The sequence below is a fragment of the Somniosus microcephalus genome, chromosome 8, assembly GCF_052327205.1.
Source record: "Somniosus microcephalus isolate GS21.2 chromosome 8, FLI_Smic_1.0, whole genome shotgun sequence".
NCBI lineage: Eukaryota > Metazoa > Chordata > Chondrichthyes > Squaliformes > Somniosidae > Somniosus > Somniosus microcephalus.
Window position 1 is genome coordinate 22,215,433 of NC_140994.1, and position 21,591 is coordinate 22,237,023.

General features: G+C 44.9%; 1 protein-coding gene across 1 annotated transcript in view; it reads right to left on the reverse strand.

Moving 5' to 3' along the window:
- Positions 1–21,189, reverse strand: part of cusr (Copper-only SOD repeat protein) — a 133,154-nt gene extending 111,965 nt beyond the window's left edge. The window contains exons 1-2 of the mRNA XM_085994329.1: positions 21,082–21,189; positions 18,794–20,876 (exon numbers count right to left, since the gene is read on the reverse strand). Coding sequence (XP_085850455.1) covers positions 18,794–20,876; positions 21,082–21,121 — 2,123 coding nt within the window. The 5' untranslated portion in view covers positions 21,122–21,189. The remainder of the gene's footprint in view (positions 1–18,793; positions 20,877–21,081) is intronic.
- Positions 21,190–21,591: the final 402 nt, after the last annotated feature.

The window sequence follows — 21,591 nt, forward strand, 5'->3', positions numbered from 1 at the left end:
GCCTCTGTGGAGAGAGAAACAGAGTTAACGTTTCAGGTCGATGACCCTTCGTCAGAACTTTCAGATTTCCAGCATCCGCAGTATTTGCTTTTCTTTGAGCTAATGAAAATTATTCACTCACAATTACCTTTTTAGATGTGGTCAATACTTCATTTAAGCACAAAAGGCAGCACCAGTTAGCTACAAAAAACACTGATCCAATGATGGCCTTTGACTTAAAACCTCAGTTAAGACAAAAGGCACTACAATCACTTGGCATATGTCCCCATGCCACATCAAACATCCCAAATGCTGATTTCATTAAAAACAAAACAAATCAACTCCTGACTTGTCAGTCTCCTTGCCCATGCTTCACTGCAGCTGGTAGTCCTGTATCTCTCTTCTGATTCTCTTCCATGTCCTCATTCATGTCCATGGTAGTCTCCCTGTCCACAGCAATATTGTGCAGCATGTTGTATGTGGTCACTATTTTGTCGAATTTCTTTGGAAGGTATTAGGCAAATCTAAATGAGCCTGAAGCATTGTTTAAACACCCCAGATATTCACACCATTTGAATTCCTGATATGCGCTCCCGGCAGGTGAAGCACATCTCTGAGCTTGAATTTATAAAATATAATTTTAGAATGTGTCCATCGTTTTTGTATGTTCATATGCTCTGAATGTAGGTGTTATGCATGTCCCCTGGGAAGACAGCACTGATGCACATATTCATTTTGTAAGCAATCACATACCACTTGATGGTATAGTAGCCTTCCTATTCCAGCATACTGGATGGTTAGCAAGCACACAAATGGCTACACAAGTACAGCGATCAATGTCCTGCGCCTTGGGAAACCCAGCAACCTAAGCTATTTTTGACTTCATATTGTTGGCCATTGCTCAACTTGATGTAGTTGCATGCATGGCATAAGAGTGCATCAGTGTCATTCTTACTACAGCAGTAGATGGTGTAGTGAATGATTCCTGTCAAATACCCAGTGACGGGTGCTTCGAAACCAGAGTTGTTTTAGACATTGGGCTGGATTTTCTGTCTGGAGGCGGGTTGGCGTCGGGTTCTGGTCCCGCTGCCGGCTGGATCCACAATGAGATAACGATTTTCAGTAGATTGGTCTTATTAAACCCACTGTGCGCGCTACCCGGCCCAATCAGTGGGTGCAGATCTGCAGATCGCCTTTGACGACGTCTTTGAAGCAGTTACATTTAAGGGGGCCATGTACCCTTTGCCTTTCATTTAAATTTTGATGCTCCTGAATGCTGCTGTTTGCCAAGATGACTTGTTCCTAGAACAAAGGCTTTTCCCTACTTTGATGACGACTCCCTCCATGTTCTTGTGGAGGGAGTAAGAGGGCGCAAGGAGGTTCTGTTCCCTTCAGATGGAAGAAGGAAGCCTCCTCAGCAAACCAAGGCAGCCTGGCTGCAAATTGCTGAGGAGGTAAGTGCGAGGTCAATCTGTACATGCACCTGGGTCCAGTGTAGGAAGAGGTTCAATGATCTCCTACGTTCAGCAAAAGTGAGTACAACAGCACACTTACTTTATTCTGCTGTGCCTGTCTTCACATCCCCATCAATCTGCATTGCCAGCCCTACTCCTGCACATACCAACTCACCCCAACATCCCTTACACCGTCACCCATCCCTCTCTCCGTATGTACTGAATCACATCCCCATCTTTCTGTGCACCCCTCACACTCATTCTCAATGTTATGCCATGACAACAACTAACAACTCAAGGCGGGAAATTGATATTGGCACCTCACTCCCAACATGGTCTCCCTCCAAACGTCCATCTTATCCATTCTTTACACTCAGTCCAGCACTCTCGCTAAGACTGCACTTCTGTCCCTCATTGCAGGAAAAAGAGATCCCACAATAAGAGGGAGAGGGAGAGAACAGAAGGAGGATGACCATCTGTGGCACAGCTAACCCACGCTGGAGGAGTCAGCTCTGGACATTGTTGGAGGTGCTGAGGAGCTTGAAGTGGGGGACGGAGAGCCGGGCTCAGCCGAACAACCTGGTGACGGAAATATTTACCAAACATCTGATTTGGCATTCAGAAGTGGCTGATATGGGATCTGATGTTACTAGAGATTGAGTGCTAATGACTTGCACAAGGGAATGTGTTTGCAGCATACATATCACATGTCTAAATCATGTCTTTACTCTCCCACAGGACCATAAAGAGCCCCCCCCCCCACCTACTGTCGAGGATGAAGAGCAGGAGAACTCCTCAGAGGAACCTCCAGACTCTGAGGGAGCAGAGTCAGCAGAAATGAGAGCACACTGCACCAGCGCAGTGACGAACACCTTGGTGGTTCCAACGCAAGATAGCAGTGTCTCACAACTCACAAGTGAGCAAGATCAGATGGTGGAGCCAGGGACAGCAGTGGAGAGTTCTCGTCTGAGGCCGCAGGAGTCTCCTAGCTTTGCTGAGCTGTATGCAGACACCGAGCCTCGGGAGCCATCCAGAAAGAGTGGGGTGCTGGAGCTTCAGGAACAAGTGCAGGAAGTGCAGGTGGCCTATGAGAGGGATGGTGGTAGAAGGGGAAATGGACGTGAGGGCTCCTCTCCAAGCGCTCACACTGCCATCCCATTGCCAACCCCTCGGTCAGAGCCCCAGATTGCTCCCCCAACAGAGATGGCAGAGTCTGCCCCTGCACAGCCACAGAAAGAGCAGACTTTGGCAGGGCCCTCACAGGCTCCATGACCCAGAGGACGGCCGCCAAAGGAGTCTATGCAGGCGCAGCAGGGAAGTGAGCAGGCTGCCTCTGCATCTGCTGAAGCCACAGGGGAAGCACCATGAAGAAGCACGCATAAGAGAAAGCTAATACACAAATAGTCACAAGGGTAGTCACTTGGGTGCTTTCATATAAAATCAGTGTAATGTTTGTGTTCTTTTATTTTATTGTATTAAAGTGATGTCATGTGAATGTTTCAAAACATTACCCTATGGGTACGCAGAAGTGGAGGTGGCACAGCGAGAGGTGAAGGCACCTTAAATCTAAAGCAATGGTGTTGAAAGGGCTAGGAATATACAGTTCATTGGAGGGATGCTCTATGGTGTGGAAGTGAGCTCATCCGAACCCTCACACACATCCACATCAATGGGGCTGTGGTGGAAAGGGTGGACAGCTTTAAGTTCCTCGGAGTCCACATCACAGAAGACCTCTCCTGGTCCCTCAATACCTCCTCTCTGGTGAAGAAGGCCCAGCAGCGCCTATATTTCCTAAGGAGGCTGAAGGGATGTAACCTGTCACCCCTGATCCTCTCTAACTTTTACTGCTGCACAATATAGAGCATCCTGACAAACTGTATCACAGTATGGTATGGCAGCTGTAGCTACTATGACCGGAAAGCCCTGCAGCGGGTAGTCAAAACTGCCCAACGCATTACCGGCACCCGGCTACCGACCATAGAGCATATATACCAGAAACGCTGTTTACGGAGGTCACGGTCCATCATCCTCAAGACCCTACCCACCCCAGCCACAGTCTGTTCGCCCTCCTGCCATCTGGGAGACGCTACAGATGCATTCGCACCCGTACGACCAGATTTAGGAACAGCTTCTTTCCCAGGGCTGTCATCCTACTGAACTCCACAAATAAACTCTAAAGCCTGCACATCTGCCAATGCACTTTATTATGGTTATGTTTATGTTAATGTATTACAAGCCAAATGTATGTTGAATGTTTAAATGTCTTAATCTAAATGTACACTCTCGGGAGCCGCAAGCCTACATTTCGTTGTACTGCACTTGTGCACTAACAATGACAATAAAAGTTGATTTGATTTGATTTGATTTGATTTGAATATGCTGGTCGCACTGGGTCAGCTGCTTCCTCCAGGTGTTCCTCATCTGCAACCTCATTCGACTCTTCTTCCTCCTCCAAAGAGGCTGTGCGACATATTCCTCAGGCAGCGCTAATCCCCGTTGCAGTGCAATGTTGTGCAGGGCAGAGCAGACGACGATGATTCTCGCGAGCCTGGCTGGTGCGTAGTGTACTGTAGTGCTCCACCCGATCTGTCCAGGCCTGGGAAACCCTGCTGCCCAGTTAAATTTAAAAACGTGGATCACCATGAGACATGCAGCCTCATTATTATACTTAAAATGCCAACTTGCCTCCTGCGAGCGGGTTGGTTGCTCGCCGCATCCATTAAAACCGGAAGTGGGCAGGTTGGGGTCAGGATTCAGATTTAACTAACCTCGCACCCAACCCCAACCCACCAATTTTTTGGGGGTTAAAATTCCCCCCATTAAGTCGGAGCCTGATCAGCAACCTTTCCTCTGCAAGATCAAGGTGACTACTTCTATTATGATTGACCCAATCCCCGGGATAGGTTTTGTTCTTTATGGCTATTGTTCTTTATGGCTATTGTTCTATGAAGTCTGTTCTCCTGGGCGACTATGCGAGGGACACAGCTCATTATGCAAAAGTTCAAGGTTTACTTCCTGAATGCTTGGTGATACCTTAATCTGTTGCAGTACCATTGTTATGTGAACTCTAGAGCAAAGTGTTTGCTAATTTCTCCCAGTTGGAAGCTGCACTATTTTTCATGAAATGTCATCAACAACGCTTGTCAAGACCTTAACAAATGTCAACCTTTACCTGAATTTGCATATGTACATGCTGCATCATGCGTTGTAAATACCACTAATTGTCAGATAATGGCCCAGAACTTTGGGTCTCCACGGGTGAGTACGCACGGGGTACTCACCCGTAGGCCCAATGGAAGTGCCGGTTTCGTGCATGCACTGCGCATGCGCGGAAAACCGGCACTTCCGTTCCCCTGAAAGAAGGGGTTCAGAGGTCGAACGCATGTGCAGGAGAGGCTGCGCGTGCGCATTGAACTTACGTTTTTTTTGCAGGTTTTCCCGGGAGGGTAAGTCTCCAGAAGTTACACATATAAAAAGCAGCCTGCTTTTTACAAGGTAAGTGGTGAATTAATTAAAATTAAAACATCTTTTCCACAGGTTTATTATTTTTAAATACTTTAAAGCAAGGTAAGTTTATTTTTAGTCCCGTTAGAAAATAAAATTATTTTTTTCAAAAATTTAAATTATTGTTTAAAATAGTTATTTCATGTAATTTATAGTTCATTTAAAAAATGTTTTTAAAAAAAAAATTATTTGAAGATTTAGTGATGTTTTGGGGCCCGTAGTATTTATAAGTTTTGACTTATGAATGGGCATTCCCTGCTCCAATTGGCTCCCCATGGCCCACATGATCCCAGGGGACGCATCGAACTAACTGCGCCCCTGGGATACGCAAGCACTGCGCGCTGGCAGTTGGAGCAGGCCCCAGATCGGAATTCCACGGGGGCCCACAGCACAACGGCCGGCGCGCTAGGTAAGGGCAGGTCGGAAGCTTGCACCCGCGGGAAGCCCCCAACCCAAATTTCTGGGATTATAACAAAGGATGAATAATAAGTTGTACATATTTTACATAGCTGGCAAATGTGCCTCATTAAGAAAGATTATGGGGTCGATTTTAACTCAGGTGCGGGGAATTGTCGGGTTCCCTGAATTTGGTGTTTCCCACACGAATCTAAATGGGTCTGTGAGATTGATACAATTTTAACTCAATTGGCCAATTGATTTCCAACGTGTGGGAAGCCTTGGAAATTGAGTATTTCCAGTCAGAAAGTCGCAGAATATGACGTCATCATTGCTGCTGCTTTTAAGGTCCACAGCAAGCCTTGCTTCTTCTGCAGGCTTCCAAACTTCACCATTGAGATGGCACAGGAGCCTGCAGGAGCAACGGCCAGCGGGAGGGCAAGAGCTGCCCCCAAATTTGATGAGGCTTCACTCAAGGCATTGCTGGATGGTGCTAGGGCCCACAGGGAGGTCCTGTTCCCTTCTTCAGGGAGGAAGAGGCCTCCCAGTCAGACCAAGGCTGTGTGGCTACAGGTGGCAGGGGAAGTCAACTCCTTGGGGCTCACACGGCGCACCTGGATGCAGTGCAGGAAAAGATTCCATGACCTTCATCGCACTGGAAAAGTAAGTACTGTATGATGTTTCCATCACCCTCAATCTGATCCCCATTGCCTTTCCTCACCAGCAGTCAGCTTTAGCAATCTCTTCCTCCACATCCCACTAGACACTCACATCCATGCACCCTTACCCATTCCCTCTCTCTCTATGCTCACATTCACAGAACTATTCCACCATGCAGCCCTCACACTCCCGCTCACTCTGATGCTTTGAACACAACTGACTACACACAGGGAGGGCCCTTGGTCTTGCAACCTCACTCCATCTTTGTCTCCTTCTAAGTATCTATGCTACGCAATCTCTACACTCACTCCTTCATTCTCACTCAACCTCCACTTGTCTCCCTCATTGCAGAAAAAAAGAGCTCACAACAGGAGAGAGCGAGCCATGACAGGAGGAGGGACAGCCTCATTAGCCCAGCTCACCCCTTGGCAGGAACGCGTCCTGGAGATTGTCGGGGCTGACATAGATGCGGAAGTTGGGGAAGGATAGACAGGTGCATCCCCGCAAGTTGGTGACAGAATAGTTTTCCATCTCTCTCATTGGCATTGCATGAGTCGCTGATAATGATTCTGAAGCTACATCAGATGGACTTCTGATCATCTGCAGAATGCAATGTGCATGTAACCTTGGCATCACATCTCTAACTTTTTCCTTGACTCTCCCACAGGACCATCGAGAGCCCCCGTCCCCAGTGTGCAGGAGGAAGAGCCCGAGATGCCAGACTCCTCAGAGGAATCTGCAACCTCTGAGGGCGCAGCGTCAGCAGAAATAAGCACACCCAGCACCAGCGCAGACACTCACACCTCGGTGGGACCTTCGGGACATAGAGTAGAGTTGTCACCTGGTGTATCACAGCTCACAAGTGAGCATCAGCAGATTGTGGAGACAGGGACAGCAGTGGAGAGTCCTTGTCGGAGGGCGCAGGACTCTGCCAGCTCGGCTCAGCTGCATGTCGACCCTCTGCCTCTGGGTCCATCCGTAAAATCAGAGGTGATGGGAACTCCATGCACAGATGCAGGAGTCTCTGGCAGGTTTGGTCTCCAGGGTCGCTGCAAGTGTGGAGCGAATGGAGGAGTCCATAACGAACATGAGCAGAGTCTTTGTGGAGTCATTGGTGCATGAATGCATCAACACGGAAAGGATGGCTACATACGTGGAAATGATTGCTGCCTCCATGGTAAGGCTGGCTACGGTAGAGAGGAGGGCTACGGCCATGGAGGAGGTTAGTCGCCAGGGTATGGAAAACATGGTGTGTGTGCAGAATAGAATGACATCTCTTGAGGAGCGATGGGCATCTATTGAACAGAGAAACCAGACCTTCATGGAAGTCCTTCTGAGTAGGACTGCCATTGCAGATACGGGTCCCCATGGCCCCCCTGATGTGCAGCAAGGTGCTCTCAAGCCACTTGCAGGCACTGAGGGGGACCTGACCCATGAGAGGGAGGTTGGTGGCAGACCTCAAGGAAGTGGGGGCTCCTCTCCAAGCGCTCGCACTTCCATGCCACTGCAGAGCCCTCGGTGAGAGCCCCGCCGGAGTTCACACCCAACTGAGATAGACGTCTCAACTCCTGCACAGCCGCAGGAGCAGCAGACTGCCGACGAGCCCTCACAGGCTCGCCACCCCAGAGGACGCCCGCCAAAGGTGTCGAGACAGGGGCAGCAGGAAAGTGAGCAAGGGGCCTCCACATCTGCTGAAGCCACAGGGGAACCACTACGTAGGAGCACACGTAAGAGGAAAGTAAAGCACAAATAGTCACAAGGGTAGTCACTTGGGTGAAATGTGTATTCTGCAAAAATGCCATCAGTTGTTTGTTTTGCATAAAAATTCTGATGGCAACTTCTGCAGTTGTGGCGTGTGTCATTTCGTGAATGGGGCTGGAGGTCCTCTAATGCCAAGAGGGGAAAGAAAAAAAGGCCTCCCATGCTTCTGGTAGGTGCCTCAGTTGAGGAAGCGCTGAGTGAGGCTGGCGAGAGGGGTTTCGCAGGAGGCCACACTGGAGAAGTGTGTGAGGCTCCAACCTTCCACAGTTGTGGTTAAGCCTGGAAAAAGTTGCCCCAGGCCTGAAACAACAAAGTCCTGCCACCTGCAAATGATGGTTGATCAAATCTCCTCTTTAATGGTTGACCTGCAGCTGATAGTCAGCAAGCCAATAGTGCTCACGCCAGGTTTCACAGGCGTGATCCCCACCAGGCGTGTTTTACGTGGGAAAAGGGTTAAACAGGCAAGAGCCTGTTAAAATGGGATTATAAAGGCCAATCAGTGCTGTTTAAGGGCCCTATAGGCCAGTCCCATCTGTTGCAGGCGGGGCTGATTCGGGACCATCAGACACGCCTGGGTTAAAATGGCTAGGTGTCGGGAACCAGGCGGCGGGGGGGTCTCGACCCCCAGGTTTTGCAATTTTAACCCCCCACACGCCTCAAAGTCTGCCTGACAGCTGAGTCAAAATCGAGCCCCAAGAGTTTAATGGTTCAGAGATTTGAGAGTGTAAGATTTTGCAGTCTACTGATTCCAACTCCGGTGCCACTCAGAGCTACTGCAATCTTTCCAAATCCATCCATACGAATTACGAAGGCCTATGTTTTCTGCTGGGTGTATAAAGTTAGCAACCATAGAATAGTGCAATAAAAGTAGTGGAAAACTGGTAACAGCGCCGGCTGCTGGTGTCAATGCACTCTGAATTTTTTGCGGTTTCTAAAAATGCAGAACAATTAATGGCAATTCTGAAAAAGTTTTAACATTTAAATTTGAACCAACACAATACAATTGCTTCAGCCTCACGCAACCATCTGCTTCACCATGGCTAAAAGAGAAGCACCTTCTGGCAGCCAGAGTTACCATATCCAGCAGATTTATATTGGTATTGCTGCTACCAGCTCAAGACCAAGACTTCCAGAACCAATTGCACAAAGACCCACTGACACCAATGTAAGAGAGCTTGGTGAAGATAGTGAAGCAAAATGGGAAAGGTTTTTGTACACCCAGCGTGAAAAAACCATGTACAATGGGTGCATTAATTCTTTGTACCAAACAGTTAGTGGAATAATTTGGTATGTTTCTACCAACTGGTTCATTCCTAATGATACACTTCTAAAAAATGCAGCTGTGGTTTGGGCCATAGATGGTTTCAACACACATCACCACAAAAACTGCAACAGTTCAAGGGATGAGCAATAAATGCTGGCTTTGCCAGCAATGCTCATATCCCAAGAATGAATAAAAACAGCCCAGAATTTGCTTGATTTGTGGGTGAATTAATGCTACTTGTGTTTTATCAATGTGATAAACATACTCAGGAACACAAAAGGCACTATTTCAATCCTGCAAGGTTTTGTGTGCTGTAAACGTCACACAGCATTTGCACCAATGAGATTGCACCTACAGTACTACTGCAATTTAACAGCTGATGGCAAACAACAAAAAGGAGGGTAGGCAGGACTATCTGGAGTCAGATGGGAAGGTGAACACTGACAGAAATAAAGTATTATTTTAGTTTGGAAAAGGGTGAAGGTGAATTAAATTATACTAATCCTAGAAATTGGTGTGCGCTCCCCTGTCGCAGCATTCCACCAATTCCACAAAATGCTATTTGGTGGAATAACCCATTACGAGGTAGCTTATCAAATATTTTCTGAAAATCCAGGTAGACAATGTCTTCATTCACCCACCAACCTGGTGACTTCTTCAAAAAATTCAATCAAATTAGGAAGATACGACCTTCTTTTCTAGAAGACATGTTGGGTCTCTCTACTGTCCTATTTAAGAAGGAGTGGGTAGTAGCGAGGCCAAAATCAAAGTGAAGGACTTATTGCTCCAAATCCCATCGACAGGTGATCTGCCGAAGTAGGCTGGGAAATAGGTGAGCAAGGCTCCTGCCAGAAATAGGTAGGAACCTCATTAATGTATGCAAATCAAGATCTAGTCAGTTCCAGAGAGGAGCACCTGGATTTCACACACCTTCAGTCAGCGAGCTGCTCGTCAGTGCTCCTTTACTGCTGGCAGTTAATCAATTTTAAATTATTGAGGCCAGACCAGGAAAATTGCTCCAATCGAGCTAAATAGTAACAGAATCTTATTTCAGTTCCCCGTGAAGTTTAATGACAAGGAGACATTTGTGATAAGGATGTAACTGAATCTCTACTTCTCTTATTAACTAATCAGAGTATGAAATTGGCAGGGGTTATGTCAAATTCTGTACGTCAGACTACCTGGCAGCTAAAGGCTAAGCATCGTGGCAACTGGCCAATAATGAGAAGTTCTGGGCAGGGCTTAATATTAACACCCTTGGGTGCTGCTGCCAGATACCTTTCCAAGGAATCACCTTCCAAAGAACCATCCATGTTCGTCTAACCACTAATTTACCTCGGGTTTCTCCCCACCTAATAAACCTTCAAGTTTCTCTTTCTAGCTTTTAGGTGTATTACAAATATTACTCTTCCCGCTCGCAGATACATTGAAACAGATCAAAGCTGATCCCAGCTGCAGTCACACACTGAATCTAGTCTATTAATTACAGTAGTAATAAACAGATCGGAGTACACCAAAAGCCTCCTCAATAGATTTACTTGATCTTTGTCTTGGAGTGACAGCAAGAGAATTCGTACAATATGACTCAGATTCAGGCACCCAGAAGGAGACTGTGGAGGGGCATTGGGTATGTGGGAAAGGGAAACAGGAGAATGCAAACAGTTCACTCTGTCTCTTAACTCTACCCCTGTACACTAATGTTTCAGCACCCTTCTTCTGGTGGTGGTGGCATAACTGTGCGGCAAGATCAGAAATGTGTGCAGGAGGAGGGATCCAAGGCACCCAGAGGCATGAGTATCAGAGTGCGGTGAGAAATCAAGAGGCAGAAATACCAGAAGAAGGGATAGGAGGTAGTCAGCAGATGGAAGGAGAAAAATAGTAAGTTGGTATGAATTTTATTTTCTCTATTAATTCCCTCAATGACAATATTATGGTTCAGGCTTTCTCCCAACACTTAAATTTGTGTTCACAGCAAATAGTAAGTTTCCATATGCAAACCTGGCCTCCTATGAATCAAAATGTGCTCCCTTTATACATGCCATACTAAATAACATTCCACAAGATTCAAAATTATCCCTTAAATCATAGTATATTGCACTGGAGATTACATGGAATGCTCACCATGCTCTCTTAACTACTCCAACAGGTAGCTGGTATCACATTATCAAGCCGTTATATTCAAGCTAGAATAGTTGAATTTGTTAACAAGCAAAATTGTACACAGAAGTAAGAAGAGTCAGGAGGAAATGAAAAAGCACAATAGTACACTTGCGCATTATATAAAGAGATTCAAACAAAAAGGATAGTTATTTCGGGTAACCTCTGCCCGAGACTCTGATGAACATTACATGGGAAATGAAGCCAGAGCCTTTCCTTTCCAGTTTACATTATTAAATAGAGCAAAACAGGGAACTTATGGACCATAAGTTATATTAGGTGTCTTTTCTTTGATATAAAGGCAGACCCTTCATCGTCAGTTTTCCAGTTACACCATATGTCCATTGAAATCACATCTTACCCGGTTCTCAATATTTTTAAACAATGTACAATTTGAATTCCCCTTGGGACAAAGCTCCCTTGATGGTTCAGCTATTTGAGATGTAGTAAGTTCAGCTTGCAGACTTTTAACCCTTAACAGCAATTGAAGCCTAAAAGGCAGTAGCTAGAGTTTACATTGCACCTCAGATGGCCAACGGGAACCAAGCTTCTACATCCTTAGTCATTGACAAATTAAAGAATTTGTCTGCAGTCACCATTTTTAGGATTAATAAGGAGTTTCCATTTTAACTCTAGTTACTTCAAAACAGTACAACACAATGGAATGAAAAACCAGGCAAGTTCCACAACGAACGGACGATTTGTTCCACCGGGTTATCGCCTAGGTGCCAAAGTTGAAAATGACGCCCTCATAAAATCAACCTTATAATGCAAAGAGATTAAATTCAATTTCCTTTGTTTAGGGTACTGTTATACCAAAAGCGTTAAACCAAAATTTGGGAAGTCTTGATTATCTGCCAATTTCCATTGGTTTAGAAGAATGAGAGGGGATCTCATTGAAACTTATAAAATTCTGACAGGACTGGACAGAATAGATGCAGGAAGGATATTCCCGATGGTCGGGGAGTCCAGAACCAGGGGTCACAGTCTAAGGGTAAGGGGTAAGCCATTTAGGACAGAAATGAGGAGGAATATCTTCACCGAGAGTGGTGAACCTGTGGAATTCTCTACCACAGAAGGCAGTAGAAGTCAATTCATTAAATATATTCAAGAAGGAGTTGGATATATTTCTTAAGGCTAAAGGGATCCAGGGGTATGGGGAGAAAGCAGGGACCGGGTACTGAATTTGGATGATCAGCCATGATCACATTGAATGGCGGAGCAGGCTCGAGGGGCCGAATGGCCTACTCCTGCTCCTAGCTTCTATGTTTCTATTCAGTAGGGGCTCTAGTGCATTACAGCATGTAATGGCAATCGTACTGTAAAAATTAACATTGTGTAGTAGAATAATTTAATTGTAGAAGCCAACAATACTTTATTGGCTTGAATTATGCCCACTTTCAACAATCCACAGAAAATACAAATATACATTAAAGTCTTACGTCTGACAAACTTCCACAGGGCAAAGAGTGTATGCAGCTATGGAAAAATATCTGTACATTAATAAAAAACAATTGGTTCATATATCCCACAAAACAATTATGAAGCACTTTAACACTTGCCCTGCAACCTCCACAAATCCTTTCAGCAGCTATATTTTTTTTTTAATCCATCAAACAACATTTCTAAAATAATAATGCATGAAATTTTTTTTATTACTAATTCTCCCTGTCGTCCACAAATACCATGGTGCATCCTACCAAGCTTCTCAACATCTTTAGCTCTGGAGTTACTCTAAACCTTCGCTATCTCCACTGAGCCAATTTGCTTCTCATCTTTCGAGGCCCACAGTAATAAGTCCCAATATAAAATTACAATATGCTCATTTGCAGAAGTCTTTCTCCTAGCTAACACACCACAATTCCTAGCACTCATATGCCCTGTCTGCCACCATAATGCATGTGCCCTTCTCTCGTCACACCAAGTCCTCTGTTCTCCAACCATGCTGCCCATCTCTCCCATTCCCAAACCAGTTACACTTTCCGCAGCTGTGCTTCCCATTTCATTGTTTCCCCACCCTCTTCCCCTGCTCCACTTAATTAACTATGGCCACAGGGAACTCAACTTTTTTCACATCATCTTTACTTATGACCTCCTAGCCACTAGCCTTATGCCACTATCTTCAAAGTTGTTACGAGCAAAGCTTATTTCATAATTCCAACCCAATTTAAACTGGTCCCTTAATTAGGACTTCAACAAAAACAAAGTGCCTTTAGGCATAGAATTTCTTACCTTTTCAACTGACATGTCTTGAGATTAAGATTTTAATCACTGTTCTCATCACCAACTCTATTATTCAATGCATTCTGTATCACATACTAAAATGCTCCAATATAAAACAGCACAGGCAATTTTAACCCGCCGGTGGAGAAACTGACGGAATCGGGTGCAACGCTGGTACCCGATTTTATTGGGTGGGGGTGTGAAATTGGCATTCCACCTGATCCCGTGGGTTTCCTGCCAGCAAGTTAGGTTAAAATGACCCCCAGCATGTTTGTCAGTTTGGCCTAGTTGGTTGGTAGCCTTGGAGTTAGACGATTGAGGGTATAAGCCCCACTCAAGGACTTGAACACATGATGCAGGCTGACATTTCAATTGAATATTTAGGGAGTGCTACACTGTTGGAGGTGCCATCCTACAAATGAAATGTTAGTGAGGCCCCATCTGTCTGTTCTGCTGATATAGGTGACATGAAAGATAGCATAGTATTCACAGTGAGATCTCAAATGTTCCTCCCACATCCAAAATCTGATTAGTGGTGCATTCATCCAACTGTTGTTTGTGGAGTGTTGCTGTGTGTAAAATGGCTGACATGTTTGCCTACATAACATGGTAACTCACTAAGTGAAGCGTTAAAGATGTTTAAGAGACATGACAAACCACTATAAAACTGGAAGTCCTTTCTTTGTATCCACTATCCAACACAATAGGAGATCCACCAATACATTATACAGGAAACTCTTTGGTATCCGGCACCGACGGGACCGGCGTGTTGCCGGTTGATCAAAAATTCCAGATGACGGAGAGGGTTATCTACTGAGGCTATTTTTAACAAAGAAAAATTTAAAAAAATCAAGAAATGTGCAGTATATAGTAATTGGGTACTCACCTACAGAATGTTGTGCTAATTGGATGGTGGAAGATGCTTGATTAAGTACAGTACTGCCAGTTGAGGGTAATGCAATGCAATGACTGCCAGCAGCGTGGGAGACACACAGTACCCCTGTAAAATGGCGGATCAGAAGAGACTACCGGCAGCGCGGGAGAGTCAGACTCCTGTTACAGGGGTATTGAGGTGTTCCAACGTCCGACAGCGCCAAGAAGCCGAGTAGTGGCAGTTTGGAGAACTACCCCCACTGACTAACTCAGCCACCTCGGGAGACTCGGACTCGGCAACATTGCCGGTTATTAAGGTGTTGCTTTTGGAGTGAGAATTTTGCTGGTTAATAGAGAATTCCGAATATTTAGGTGCCGTTTAAACGAGAGTTCCCTATACAAATAATACAGAATGGTGTATTTTTCAAGGACACAATACATCTCAGACGTCAGATGATATTGGCAAATCACACAAACACAGAATCACAAATCACACGAACACAGAATCAATGTGTCACTGTCTTGTAACACACTCAGACATTGATGGTCACTATGTAATATTAACATTCTTTAAATAATGCTGGCTTTCGTATAGTATGCAATACTTCAGACAAGAGAAAGTGGACATACAGAATAATTCACTCAGTGTCCTTGCATTAACTGAATGATTCAGAATATAACCTTCCTAATCTCTGGACTTGTTAACAGATTTGGACATAGATTATTAGAGAACATGTGCTTGATACAAGTGTTAAACCCATAATTAATGTGGCTGTACCTTTAGTTCCCACAGAAAGACCAGCCCCCTAAATGACAGTAATCACAAGATAAATACCTACACATAAGAACATAAGAACATAAGAAATAGGAGCAGGAGTAGGCCAATCGGCCCCTCGAGCCTGCTCCACCATTCAATAAGATCATGGCTGATCTGATCCTAACCTCAAATCTTCTATCACTGTGCATCCACCCGAACCCATGTGATCTCCCGGGAGAGGCGAAAAACCAGATAAAGACCCAATGGCCAATTTGGGAGAAAAAAATCTGGGAAATTCCTCTCCGACCCATCTAGGCGATCGAAATTCTTCCAGGAGATCACTCTGTCCCTATATTTTCTACAGTACTTACCTTCTGTAAAGGCGATCTCCACCCCAGCCAGGAACAGGAATAAAACCATCTCCTGAAATCTAACACAGAATTAGAACACAGTAGGAGCAGAACCAGGCTACACGGCCCCTGGGCCCACTCCACTACCCACAGGGCCATGACCATTCCGAACCTAGACTCATGTCCAATTTCCTGCCCGCTCCCCGTAACTCTTAATTCCCTTTACTTCTAGGAAACTATCTATTTCTGTTTTAAATTTATTTAATGATGTAGCTTCCACAGCTTTCTGGGGCAGCAAATTCCACAAACCTACCACCCTCTGAGTGAAGAAGTTTCTCCTCATCTCAGTTTTGAAAGAGCAGCCCCTTATTTTAAGATTATGCCCCCTAGTTCTAGTTTCACCCATCATTGGGAACATCCTCACCGCATCCACCCGATCAAGCCCCTTCACAATCTTATATGTTTCAATAAGATCGCCTCTCATTCTTCTGAACTCCAATGAGTAGAGTCCCAATCTACTCAACCTCTCCTCATATGACCACCCCCTCATCCCCGGGATTAACCGAGTGAACCTTCTTTGTACTGTGTAACATATGTTTATATCTCCTTAGTACCAATTACTTCTACTACTATTATGGGTCCAGAAATTGGATCATGCTGCACCCATTTTACAGGTGTAAAACAGGCAGCTAAGCATCTCATATGGTGGCAATGTGCTCATTCCACGCCAGAAGTGGTAAAGGCTCCTCCATAGGCACCAGGGCAGCACCTGAAACTGACATTAGGCCCTTTGCTTATGCACAAATGGGGCCTATCATCTGTTTTGAGGCCCCCCTTGCAAATTTTGCTTGTGCATGACTGTAGCATACGCCATGTACTGTATGTGGAGATCAGTTTCTTCAGGCGGTTGGCAGCCAAATCAGTGGTCCGAGGCTGCCACCAGAAAGGGAAGTTTGAACTATTTGACTCACCTTATTGGGGAGCCGGGAGAAGCACTCCTGCTCCTCCCAGCTCCACATTAAATCTGCGGGCCGCTGCCAGGGCCACAGGAACAGGAGTAGGCCACACACCCCACCCCCCCCACACCTACTTCACCATTCAATTAGATAATGGCGGATGTGCACTTCAATTCCATATCCCTGGATACCCCTATCTAACAAAAATGTACATTTCAGCCTTGACAGATTCAACTATCCTAGCATGTGAAAAAGTGCTTTCTGATTTCGCTGCTTAATAGCCTCTCTCTAATTTTATGATTATGTCCCCTTGTTCTTGTTTCTTCTGCCAGAGGAAATAGTTTCTCCGTATCGAGCCTATCAAATCCTTCAACACCTCGATCAGATCACTCCTCAATCTTCTATACTCAAGAGAATACAAGCCAAGTTTATACAACCCGTCCTCATAATTTAACCCCCTAAGCCCTGGTATATGGCAGATGGCATGTGTGTACCCATTCCACAGTGGAAGTGCGCCACCCACCTTAGTGGTAAAGTTTCCTGTGTAGGCATCCAGGACGTGCCTGATTTTGGTTGCGTCTAGGGCTGCAATTAGCACTTGCCAATAATAAACAAATGAGGCCAGCGGATCAATTTTGTGTGGACCTCATTGCAGAGGGCACAGTACCAGGATTGAGCCCCGATTTGGGCGCAATTCAATTTCTTGACCATGAAATCGAGTCTCCTAGAACCTTCACTTCTGAGCTTTAAACATTACTTTGTAGAACAGGCAAAGTTATGTATTCTTGGGAAATAATAGAAGGCACTAAATATGATACGTGACACACCAACATTAAAGATGCCAACCAAACCAATTGCTTGACCTATATCAAAGTAATCTTTCTAAATAATTTATTGCCATCTGGCCTGGAACTGCAGTATCACATGGATTTACGAGCTTAAGAACCAGTCTCTGTTCTCCAGGAAAAGGAAACATGATCATCGAACACAAGCAACAAATGTTCTTGTATTTTATAGTGTTAGAATCTAGTAGCGATCCCAGTTACTACTCAAGACAAAAATATTTAACAATTTTTAGACAGAGGGCATGATCAGCATTTTAGAAAGATATTGCCACAGAGTTGTGTTATACTCTGCACCCAAAGTCTTAGCCAGTCTTCACCCAATTCCCTGACTCTCTCTACCTAATTGAATCTCTGCCTGTCCTCACCTCCCCACCCAGAGAGAAAGTTAACAGCTGGTATCACAATTAGCAAGTGCTTAATTCAACAACACATGATTGCTATCGTACATTAAATACATTCCTGTTTAAAGCTAGCACTTAAGGTGCTAGGTGAGGAAAACACATGATAGCAGGTGGAGATAGGCATGGATTTGCAACGTACCTTTTGAAAGGTACAGGATAGAATAGGTCCATCATGGTACAGACCACACTAAGCTATTGCCTTCAACTCACTAGTGCCAGTCTCCATCTCACAGTCAGTACTTATATTGTTATTAATGGATAAATCCTACATCCGACAATGGGAGCAGCCTTGAAAACAGTCATTTCAAACCACTATGTCTGCCAAATTCAGACAGGTGAACCCAGCCTCATAAGAATATGTGCAAATCAGCCGAAGGCAACTTCCCCTCCTGGCTTGAATGCAGGCTTATGCAGTTGTTGATTTAAAATTGGATAGAGGGAGTGGAACTACAACATTCATTATAGAATGCATTTAACATAATAAATGTCCCAAGACACTTCACAGACATAGAGGAGTAATGGGAATAGAATTAGAGGAGTTAACGAATGGCATGTTAGAAGAATTAGATTGTAGGCTTTTCAAGTTGGGGAGAAGTTAAACGAAAAGGTAGGAGTTTAGCATTCCAGAATGTAAGGCCAACCTAATTAAAGGATTTGCCACGGAATTTGCCTTACATTCTAGAATGCTAAGCTCCTACTTTTTTATTTAACTTCTCCCCAACTTTGAAATCCATTGAGCCATACAGATCAAAAAAGTCCTATGATTGATCCCTGGTTTGTTTTAAGTTATCAAATTTCAGTCAGGGTGGCAACACAGTTGAACCAACGCTTCAAAGTTAGCAGGAGAAATATCAACCAGGGCTTTCATTCCTAATCTCCATCCAGTGATCTCTGATGGAAAGTATGCATGGTGGATGAAAACAGGATTGGGCTATAACACTCAAGTTCAGTAGGTTGCCGTCATTCACTATCTTGGCTTACACATATAAAGACCAGCCATTTGGGCGAGGTAGTGAGTAGCTAGCTGCCAGTGCCCATAGAACTGTGTCCCTGTCTGAGACACCTTTTTGAAGAGAGGAGTAAATTGGGAGAAACAAAAAAATACATTTGGATACCTAGAATCCAAAGCCTAAAATGTCTAGAGTATTGAGAAGAGTAGTGAACCATTCAATTAGCCTCAAGCAGCAAAAAATTGACAAGTTTGTAAACTTACCGTGATCCATCTGCCCGATAAATAACCAATGAACGTCTTACAATGCTGTGAGGTCCAAACATGGGCATGTTCATGTCTATGTACTTTTCATTTGTTTGGTTCAGACCATTCAGTGTTCCAAATTTCCCACTGATATCACCAACTTCATACTGGTCAACTGTACCATTGCCTGGCTCAGGGGACAAAGAGCCATTCACATAGAATGGGTTGTAACGGCCTTTAAGACTAGTGTCAGAACAGGCATCGGTGTCAGAAGAACCGGCTTTGATGGGAAGTGTGTGGATGTTATAATTTCCTGCTTCCTGCTTCAGATCTGTTAAATTAACATACACAATAGTACGGTCTAAATCAGAAAGTTGTTTGAATGTCACATTTCCATTTACTGTTGCAACACCCCTCCATGTATCAATCGCCACTGAAGCTGGATGAAGAAAGGTTACATTAGCACAAGCCAAGCGAAAGGTTACGCGATTTTTTCCATGAATGACCACTGACCGAGGAACAATGGACAATGGCCCAGCAAGTGCTGAAGTACTATCAGTAAAGAAGTACTTGGTGTCAACTGCTCTGGTAAGGTTGGTGAGCTTTATTGCTTTATGTTTCTTAGCATAGTCACCAACTTCACATCGGAAAGGGCTGTCCGGGCTACACTCCATGTTATACTTACTACCAACATCTACTTTGAAAGGGTTAAAATGCCCCTTGGTACTTAAGCAAATGTGAGAGTCAGAATCCAACTCAGAGCTGATGGGATATTCATGAATGTGCCAAAGGTGATCAACTGTTGTCGCAGCAGATGAGTTGGCATAAGAAAGGTCCATAAAAATGGACAAGTCTGAATAGGGATTGTTTTTCAGCTGTCGAAAAATGATTCTTCCTGCCACTGGGCTCTTAAATACGGCTACTGCTGTTATGACTTCTCCGGGGTATTCAATTGTAGCGCACAGCCATCGAGATGAATTGGGGTGGTGGACAACAACAGAACGCCCAACAATGCTATTCCGCCCAAACAATGGGAGATTCCAGTCCTTAAAAGTGCTTTCAAACTTGTCCAGCCCTTTTAAAAAGCCATGTCTTCCACTCAAGTCCCCTATTTCATACTGATCATGGGTTTCGTTTGTGTCTTGGGGATAGGAAGGACTGGAAGCAATCTTCCTAAATGGATCCCAGTGCCCTCCTAGATTATCATTTCCACAAAGCTGATCTCCTGGAGTACGGCGCCGAGGCACTGGGAAATTGTGGACATGGTAGGCACTAGCCAGCTGTCGCAGATTCATCAGAGACACAGTGTAGTCCGTGGTATCAAATGGGGAAACTTGACGAAACGTGAAAGTTCCTTTGACAGCGTTCATATTTATGTAAGCCCGGATCTGCTTTGCTTCTACCGGCCGAACTTCAGTGCAAGACCACTCGGTGCCATCGTACATGTACAGGAATTGTTTGGGGCTCCTGTCTGGTAGAATGACCCCATCACTGCGACTTTTTACAGGATTTAAAGGGGTGCCCACTTTGAACGTGCCGAGCAATGTCCAATTTTTTGGCCCGTTGATCTGTGCCAGTGGGGTACAGCTCGCTGCCCCGACTTGCAGGTAGAGAGACACGTTCATTTCCACCTTGCTGTTGTTAATCGCCATCAGATCGGTCAGGATCCTTGCCGAGCTCGCTTCTTCATTCTGGCGGATGTAGACATCTCCAGCTACGGAGGAGAAAAATTTCCCCTGCCAAGTCTTGGTCTCCCCAACTTTCCTCACAGTGCCGCACGCTTTACTTGCGTTTCCACAGCCCTCAATGGTGACTGACAGATCGGAGAGGTCCGACTTGAGCTGGAAAAGCCGGCTCTCCATCAGCGTCTCGTTCGTACTGTTCGCCGTGAAGCCATAAATTTTCTCACCGATGTTTGACTCGTTGCAGGGGTCTTCGGAATTGCCGTACATGACTGGGAATTCATGTAGAGAGATGTCAAATTGGCCGCAAGCCGCCGGCAAATTGATCAGGATCCTCTGAGAAGTGGCGTTAAACTCCACGGTCCCCCGAATTCCTGCCATGTTTATATCAGCGATGTAGCGTTCGGCAGATACCGATCCTTTAAAAAAAAAATTGAATTATTTTCCGTCCTTGCGCTGTGGCATAAAGGCTTCCTTGACAAAACAAAATCTGTTCACGTTAACTGTTAAAAAAAATAAAACAAGCAAAGGAAGCCGCACGGAAGCATTGTTTGATTCCTGACAACTCAAAGTAAAGTGTTGTAAAATGAAGTTGAAGTACTGAACAGAATAAAGATGACTTACCGAACGCTGCAACAAGCAGCACACTCCACATTGAAGCCATGACCACGGGGCTCCAATGAACCACACAATGTACAGTATGTGGTTTCAACGTAACTTTCACGAGTTAGTTTTATAGCTCGGCTCATTCGAATAGCTGCCTTGCGATTGGGTCACTGAAATGTTGCTCAGCCCACTTAGGTGGCGGTCTGAATGTGGTTTTCAAAGGTGGAACATTTTAAAGCTTGGTTTTATTTTGTTTCATTTAATTGAACATAGCCTGTACAGTTTTTTTAATTGGAAAACCTATTTTCCGTACAAGAATATGCTAATTTCTTTCAACCCAATATTTTTAGAATTGCCAGTGCGCCCGTTATTGCTGAACCGTTTATTCATTCTGCCTTGTTTTCTAGTTTAACAGTAACTCCAGCTGTGAATTAAGTCACTCGTGGCTCATAACTTGCTGCGGGGCTGGCTTCCAGGTTATGCTGGACTGCACGCTGCATGAATCATGTAACTAGACAGAAAGAAAAC